This window comes from Aphanomyces astaci (assembly GCF_000520075.1).
Source record: "Aphanomyces astaci strain APO3 unplaced genomic scaffold supercont1.58, whole genome shotgun sequence".
NCBI classification, from domain to species: Eukaryota; Oomycota; class Saprolegniomycetes; order Saprolegniales; family Verrucalvaceae; genus Aphanomyces; species Aphanomyces astaci.
This window is the reverse complement of record NW_009798321.1, coordinates 132,814-141,146: the sequence shown is the minus strand read 5'-3', so window position 1 is coordinate 141,146 and position 8,333 is coordinate 132,814. Positions and strand designations below refer to the sequence as shown.

At 45.1% G+C, this 8,333-nt stretch overlaps 3 protein-coding genes across 11 annotated transcripts in view; 2 read left to right on the top strand and 1 right to left on the bottom strand.

Annotated features, from left to right (window-relative positions):
• Positions 1 to 1,545: 1,545 nt before the first annotated feature.
• On the top strand, positions 1,546 to 2,285 carry H257_14460 (hypothetical protein). The gene is made up of 2 exons (XM_009842281.1): positions 1,546 to 2,102; positions 2,237 to 2,285. The coding sequence occupies exon 1, from the start codon at positions 1,617 to 1,619 to the stop codon at positions 1,923 to 1,925; it is 309 nt and encodes a 102-aa protein (XP_009840583.1). The 5' UTR covers positions 1,546 to 1,616; the 3' UTR covers positions 1,926 to 2,102; positions 2,237 to 2,285.
• Positions 2,286 to 5,005: 2,720 nt separating this feature from the next.
• H257_14459 (hypothetical protein) lies at positions 5,006 to 5,496 on the bottom strand. The gene has a single exon (XM_009842280.1). The coding sequence runs from the start codon at positions 5,433 to 5,435 to the stop codon at positions 5,061 to 5,063; it is 375 nt and encodes a 124-aa protein (XP_009840582.1). The 5' UTR covers positions 5,436 to 5,496; the 3' UTR covers positions 5,006 to 5,060.
• Positions 5,497 to 6,048: 552 nt separating this feature from the next.
• Positions 6,049 to 8,333, top strand: part of H257_14458 (hypothetical protein) — a 3,451-nt gene continuing 1,166 nt past the window's right edge. For 7 of the 9 annotated variants that reach the window (XM_009842276.1, XM_009842272.1, XM_009842277.1 and 4 more), the window contains exons 1-10: positions 6,049 to 6,202; positions 6,251 to 6,418; positions 6,466 to 6,554; positions 6,619 to 6,708; positions 6,772 to 6,867; positions 6,930 to 7,013; positions 7,100 to 7,150; positions 7,218 to 7,270; positions 7,327 to 7,404; positions 8,088 to 8,241. In XM_009842276.1, the coding sequence (XP_009840578.1) occupies positions 6,064 to 6,202; positions 6,251 to 6,418; positions 6,466 to 6,554; positions 6,619 to 6,708; positions 6,772 to 6,867; positions 6,930 to 7,013; positions 7,100 to 7,150; positions 7,218 to 7,270; positions 7,327 to 7,404; positions 8,088 to 8,241 (1,002 nt within the window). In that variant the 5' untranslated portion in view covers positions 6,049 to 6,063. The remainder of the gene's footprint in view (positions 6,203 to 6,250; positions 6,419 to 6,465; positions 6,555 to 6,618; positions 6,709 to 6,771; positions 6,868 to 6,929; positions 7,014 to 7,099; positions 7,151 to 7,217; positions 7,271 to 7,326; positions 7,405 to 8,087; positions 8,242 to 8,333) is intronic. The other 2 variants (XM_009842274.1, XM_009842273.1) reach the window with 1 other exon arrangement.

The following is an 8,333-nucleotide window of genomic DNA, read 5'->3' as shown; positions in this document are numbered from 1 at the left end:
GGGGGGAGAGGTGGCTCGGATGACGGTCAAAGGACTGCGTCGTCGATATGCCGGCGCAATTTCTTGGTGTCGCCCTCGAGGTCGCGAAATACACGCGTCGGGCACTTGATGGACCACTTGACTTCGACGCCAGTGCATTGCATAGCCTGAGTCGTCAGAACTTCTCCTTGTAACAGACGTTGGCACACAACACACACAGATGTAGGGGTAGTGGCTCAAATGAAGGTGGATTCAGAAGTGAGCTTTGCTCTAGAACCTCCATAATTATCATCGCCAAAGACATGCATACATGTAAGTAGTGCAACCTTAGCTGCACTGATTGAAGTTTGTCATATCTCTCAATATATGCAACCTTCAAGTAGTGTGTGTAGGATCAAAACAAGGTAGCTATTGGCCCTCGACATACTGAAGTAATCGAGGGATGTGAAGCCTGGAGCTCTTCCAGCTTCAATCACATATATATAGCTTTAACTATATAACTTCAATCCTTGTCTGCCTATGGCTAACACCTTGGAGGACGATCGTGGTCAACTCAAAGTGCCACTTAGGTGGTGGACGACAGAGTTCGTTAGGCGGGTTGCCGTAGCAGAGGATGCGGTGAAGCTCATAACTAGTGGAAAGGTGCAAAAGCCAGGGGGAACACTGGGTGGTTGTGGGTGAAACGGAAAGTGAATTAGCTTAGCTACCAGTGAAAACAACTGGCTCTAAAGACTCGACGGACTAGCTAATGGCTAGCCAATGAGAACACGAAATCCTAATGATGTCCCGTGCATATGGCTGGCTATCTACTGTCTGAGGAAAAGCCTATAAAAGGCACAAAAACCTCCTACTAGCTGCAGCCAATGCTTCTACTCCGAGTACCTGAGGCTTCAGGGCAGTGGTGATGTTCATGACAGAACAGCTGACTGGAGTACCTGAGGCTTCAGGGCAGTGGTGATGTTCATGACAGAACAGCTGAAATCACGACGTTATCGAGCAAAGTAGTATGATTGGATAAAAAGAATGATGGTTGGAGTATGATTGGATATAATGCACAAAGATACCTTTTATAATCAGATACTGTATACCAGGTCCGGCGATTGTTTGGCAGTTCATTCCACTAACCGAGGAGGAAATTTTGAGTAGAACACAACTGAGCACACAATAATGAATGCTCAGTAACGTTACCAATCCACTGTACAGTGTAGTGTACAGTGGACTCGCTCGCAAGCACTCGGTATTACAGTACTACATACTTGGTCTTCAGCCTCAGAAACAATCATGAGGCGATAGGGTCGTCCTATGTAGGGTACCTATTAATATCGCCCTGTATACTAGTATTGGATACAGTACTGTAGGCCATAAAGTCATAGATTTCGAATGCCAAATCCAGAATTATATTATGCTAATATTCAAGTGGTTGGCAGAGTTTCCACAATTAAAAAAAAAGCACTGATTCGATTCGACAAAACAAGGCCACGGTGTCATCAACACCCTTTCTCGCCCGAGTGACTTTTGATTGGTCAATCCAGTCGAACAGTTTCGTGCGACACAAACAGGTTGTACTGAGAAACAAGCTCACAAGGAAATTAGCACGCCGTCGCCGTCGCCGCCGCCGCTGCGGGCCCACCAGAAGCATGAATGCCGACACGCCCATTTTGCAACTGTGCATGATGTTTACAGTGCTACTGTTGTCGCTGGTCGTCTTGTTCGCTGTGGGCCGTTGGGTATGGAAGAAGAAACCGACGAGAGGGACCGCCGTCTCGGGCAGCGGTGAATTGCTACCCCTCGTGTCGACACCGAGGAGCCCGCAACCGGCATCCAAGGACGGCATTGCCATGATCACGACAAGTGGCAATGGTCCAGCCACTGCAATGGAATGGGTTCGAGCAATAGGAACGACGATTGCATTTAGTGTGTCGCTGGTCGTGATGTGGTTCTGGTGATATCCAACGGTCGACCGGCGGGTAGACAGGAACTAGCTTCCGCCGCTCCGAGGAGCCTTCCCATCCAGCGCACCCTTTCCATGAGCGTGAGTGCATGGTAGATGGCATTTGATCCATCCATCCTACCAACGGTATTATCGCCGCCGCACAACACAAGATGTTTGATTTACAGTTCAGGTAATGGTATTATTATATTTGGTCATGGCGTATTTTATTTGATTTCAATTGGTACTTCCTCTGTTCCGGAAAGAAGTATACCAATATAAATATGTGATTTTTAACTTCCAGTTAACTAATGTCTTACTACGTAGTACAATTTAAGTATAGTAACCACCAAAAGTCGTATTTTTATTCAAAAACTACAAAACTACGACGAAACTTCACATGATGTGACGATGCGCCACTGTCTACTCCTCATTAACTATAGTTCAAACTCTCATATCAAATGCAAACATAAAACATCACATTGGACACTACACCCATTTTCGGTTACGCCGAGGGTTGGACGGCGGCCACTGTTTGTCTTGATAAGGGGTCCGACATACACACTGCCATGAGAGTCGGATGAACGCTTCCGTCCGTCAGCCGTTTTTGGTCGTCGTTTGTGGGGTCATGGAAGACGTTGCGTATCTCGTCACGAAATGCGAAATTGTTGGTTCGTAGATATGCCTAGCACCTCTACGAACCAATAGCAGTCGTTTCCACCTTATTTGAGGTCGATTGGAGGAGAATTAATAGAGAGGTTTAGCAACTCATTGTGCTTTCCACTTGTTTACTGTTAGGCGTCGGTTTTACGTGGCTAAAAGAGTGGTACTTCTGCTGTAACTGTGTCACAAGGTTGAATAAATACATGGTGTTTTAGCTCATTCACTGGGTTTTATAAATGCCAAATAACTCTGAGCAATAATAATCACATGTGATGCTGAAGTGATGAAAACACCTTGGCTGTTATTCCATCGCGTAGTACATGGAGGTAGCTGTACTACGCGATGGAACAAGAATATGGCGTGGGTTTCTACGATGTGGCACCATTCGTACATCGATGTACGGTAGAACGCCGGCGCTTGTCCTCACTATATGTCATTCATGATGACCAGTGAATTGTGCAATTTGGTCCCAGAGCCTATTCAGGATGAATTTGAACTACAGTGGGAGGTGAGGGAAATATGGCGTTCAAATGATATGCTACGAATTAATCTATTCGTGTGAAGAGATCCTTATGCTGCGCTCGGTAGTTGCCATGTCAGACGAAGAATTAGTATTTGTCGCCGAATCTTGTCGGTTTGCAAATGCAATCGGTTATCCGAAAAATACGGATAAAACTACTATCTACTACTCCGAGTACTATATACCAGCAACATACTAACAAACATTATACTAATTCCTCGTCCGACATGGCAACTACCAAGCGCAGCACAAGGGTTTCTTCACACGAATGGATTAATTCGTAGAATGTCATCTGAATACCATATTTCCCTCATCTCCCTAGTCAATATTCATGAAGATCCACGAATATTCGAATCTTTTGACCTTGTTGTGTGCAGAGCGGCCATGGCCCTCAGCACTTGCACCTCGCCACTTGCACATCGCTCGCTCTCGCTGGTGGAACCAATGAAATAGTAATATGGTCGCCTAAATTCTATAAAGTCTCACCTCTATGCATAACACTACCTCTAATATCAGATAATTGTGTCACAAAATGCCTAAATATCGATACCTAGAAATATGAAACATCCACAACTTGCACAGTGGATAACCTCTTTCAATTTGTATTTATTTTTACACATGGGAGCGTCTCTTAACATACGAAGTAGGGTATTCGCGGGGATTTCATCTACAGTAGTACAGACTCTAGTTCGAAAAATTGTCTGTAGTAAGTACTAGCACCTTTTGTTTTGACTGGATTGAAAAATTGTATTGGATTTGTGTCTTAAAATATGCATTATTGATATCGACATCGCAACTATCCGGATAAGTCAGCACAGCATTTACTGTTAGTACTTGGAAAAAAGGAAAAATGGGGTGACAAAATATTTCATCCCATTTTCTACCCATTCTATGACCATGATTGATTGGACATAAATCATTAGACTAAGATGCATGCTGATTGGTCAATAACACAGTGTTGTCGGCGATGCGCAGAAAGGTGTGGCGGGTGCAGCGCAGGTGGCGCGTGAACCATCCGTCGTATGTGCCGTCGGACTTGACTTGCTGCCACGTGGTACTGGGTACGACAACGGTGTTGATGGCAGGGGCGCGGTTGCTACGTTCGTCGATCGAAAGGCGGCGCCAACGGCAGCAACCCACACTGCAGTGGTCGAGTCCATGAATTGAAAAGTTGGAATGAGATTGGGATCAATGATTGGATAGTGGGCATCCATTATTAGCCAGTCATTGGCGAAATAGCTGAGGTGCCCAAAATGGGATGAAATGGGGTCATGTACCCCATTTTGAAAAATGGATTTTGTAATGAGTTGGGGAGCGTTTTGATTGGATAATGCCCATTTTGAAAAGTGCTTGGAACAGGCTAAGTTTTGATCCGGTACAATAATAGCATGAATATTTCCCTCATCTTGCTGTAAATGTAAGGGTACAATTCCCTCATTAAAACAGTTCCACTGTTGTTTTGACCCGAAATCCTGTTTCAATGAGATTTATATGGAACTTTGTAAGCTCAGACCACCTCACCTGTTACTAGGGGTTAAGTGCATCTCAGTGGTTAGCGATAGCTAACCACTAGCGATGCAGTTAACCCCGGAGATTTAGCATCGTACATGTACTCTCCGGGGGTAGGACGGAGTCCAAGGTTACAGAGCTACTGGCGAAAAGATGTATCCGGATGCAATAACTCCCTCATTGAAACAGTATTTCAGGTCAAAACAACATTGGAACTGTTTTACTGAGGGAATTATTCACGTAAAGGTCAGGCCAGCATCACTATCATAAGTCCAGAGGTTCCACTTGCCCGGTGCATACCTTCTGAGTATGTATCAAGTGCGTCAAGGTTCATCATGTGCATGCAATGAGAACGAGTAGTACATGTGTATGCTGGGTATAGCGAGGTTGTACAAGTAAGAGAACGATGGTGACTGGGTGGGTCGATTAGGTTTGGTGATAAATAGGATAATGCGGCGTTCATGCTGCAGGAACTGTGGGCCACGGCCGCGCGATTTCCACCGACGCGTCTTCTTCGGTGACGGAGATTTCGATGAGGGAGGACTCAACGGCCTCTTCAGCTTCAAACTCTTGGACTCCTTGTTGATCCGCGGATGCTTGGTGATCTTCCGCTTCTGCTTCACGGACTTCGACTTGGCGCGGGCTCGACAACGACGACGTGGAGTTCGAAGGTGATGGTGCTGAATGGGGCGGCTGTTCCACGGATCTGCACCGATAGCGGTACGACGTCACCGCTCGTTTGACCCACATGAGCGACGATCGTTGTTGGGGAGAGTGCTTCTCGTTCACCGTGTACGTGAACGGTTGGTACGACGTCAGCTTGGACGTGGCCATATCTGTTGGAGGCGGCTACTTGGAGAATGGGGATGATGGGCGTTCCACCTGTGCTTGCGACACATGCGTTGATGGTCATAAGAGGTGAGATGTAGCCAGCCGAGGGATTCCATCATTGCATACGGTTTCCACAAACGACTTCCTACCGGTGGTTTCGTGGCCTACTAAAAAGGAGTAGTACAACTATATAAACGAATCCCTCGTCGATACATTGTGCATCCAGAACTGCCTGAATTCTAAACGTAACGCTCAGGTCAACCTTTCTGTGGTTTAGAATTTTCAAGTTAGTTGCGTTGTAGTAATGCACTAGTAATACTACGTAGTATTACTACACAGGAAATGGGTAGTGAATCTTCAATAATGTTTATTTGTGTGTATTGTCGATTTGATACAAATTTGAGGAGGGGGTGCCAATCGATCTGATTGGTTGAATTTCTTTGAGAAGGTTTTGATTGGTTAATAATTTTGAGCTCATCTGAGGTAGCCAATCAAATCGATTTAAATTCCAACGAGAAACCATGAAATTTCACTCGAAAGCACAACATTTATAAAACTCCGTTTTAGTGTTTGGCGGACGGTTTTTTTATCCGGATTTGGAGGTAGTATCCGGTTTCGATTTCGTGCAACGATGCCAAGTGCGCCAGCCGCTGCGGCACCAGCGGCGTCGACGCTGACGACGACATCCGATTCCGGATATGCAGTTGGGGCGATCCTTGTAGCCCTGTGGATGGGGGAGACGGAGCGCACGTGTGTCGTGATTGATCGAAGTATGGCCTCCTCCATATCGGAATCGTGGATCACCTCGATGGATGTAGAAGCGACCACGGCGGGCAAGTTCAAGTACTACGTGCATTGGCACGATTTCAATCGGCGCATGGACGAATGGATCAATGCAGACGAGATCGTGCGTCGGGGGACCGACGAGGAAATCAAACATTTGCAGAAAAAGGAACACAAGGAGAAGGAGAAGGAAAAGGAACATGGTATGTAGGACAGTCTTCACACGCGTCATGATTGAACGACTGCGTAGACAAAACAGGAGGCACGGTGGGAACTGGCGACCACAGTGACAGCAAGGACAGCGGGCGCGGCACGCGCGGACACAAGCGGAAGACAGAGGTACAGTACATATCTCACATGCGCCTCCTCGTCGATCCCGTCCTCACATGCTGCATCATCGTAGAGCGACTTTGCAGAGCCCGACGAGCATGACGAACACGAAGGCATGGACGCCGCGAGTATCCGAGAGCACGAAGAAGTGACCAAAGTCAAGGCATGTGCTGTCTGTCACATATGTCCATCGATCATCATGGGAGCATCATGTATTGCTGCTTAGAACGTTCGATTCGTGGAAATCGGCAAATTTCGCATGGCGGCGTGGTACTTTTCGCCGTTTCCAAAAGAATATTTCCCCGACGGCAGTATCGACTGTGTACGACTTGGGAGATTTTGACCAAAAATTCGCATAAAACGCTCAAAATTCGACGTTTGTAGCTGTATTTTTGCGAATTTTGCATGACATTTTTCCGTTTCAAGTCGGAACTCCGTCATCATCAAGAACGCGTGGCTTGTTCCAGGGTACGAACGATATACGATGATGGACATATACACGTACTGGCAATACAATATGATGGTTATCATACTCATTTCCAAATTGTATGTAGTACCCTCCTGGCAACGAAATCTACCGCCACGAAGGCATTTCCGTGTTTGAGGTACGGAAAACGAGGCAAAACTATTGGTCCAAATGAGTGTAAAGTCTACTCAAATATCGATACCTAGGTGGATGGCGCAATCTCCAAACCGTACTGTCAAAACCTGTGCTACTTTGCCAAGTAAGTATCGATGCATCAGAATTATGCGAATAACAAGGTTGATATTGATTTTTTAGGCTGTTCCTCGATCATAAGACGCTGCATTACGACGTGGATCCGTTCTTGTTTTACGTCATGTGCGAAGTCGATACCCGGTATGCGCTTTTCCCTATATATATATATTATTGATTTGAGCCGAAGTTGGCCTTTTTGGGCTGATTCGCCAAATCCATTCGATCGATCGATGATTGTATGTACAGAATGTTTGTTGTATCTAAAAAACGTCCTGTGTCACACTAATACAAGTCATACACTAATTCAATGTGAAATGGTGGAAGCGAGAACTTGAATGGCCACATGATTCGTGCTATGGGTTTTGATTGGTCGATCGAGTTGGTGCTGAATCGAACGGACAATATATATATTGACCTTTCAGCCAAAAATGTGGACTTTTATGGTGATTTGATAAATCCATCGATAAGAATACAAATGTCCAGTGATACCACTCACACTAATTTATGTCACCCACTGATTAGTTGTGGATTCGTTGAACTGATGATTTCCTGTGATCTGATTGGCTAAGTTCTTCTGGCGATCCTTCTGCACATTTGGTTGTGTACGGCACTTTGGTCCAGTGTTGAAGAAACACAACATTATATATATATATATATATATCGTTGTGAAATATATAAATACTATATATATATATATATCGTTGTGAAATATATAAATACTGTATATATATATTTATATCGTTGTGAAATATATAAATACTATATATATATATATTTATATCGTTGTGAAATATATAAATATGTTTTGATACTGTACTACGTAGTGGATTCCATCCGGTGGGGTACTTTTCCAAAGAAAAGTACTCGGAATTGGGGTACAACCTGGCGTGCATCTTGACATTTCCGTGCCACCAGCGCAAGGGCTATGGGAATTTTATCATTCAATTCTCGTACGAGTTGTCGAAAAAGGAGGAAAAGGTACAGAAGTAAGCAAAAGAGCGCTATACAATTGCTCGTTGTTGTACTGTAGGTGGGCAGCCCGGAAAAGCCACTGTCGGATCTAGGGCTGG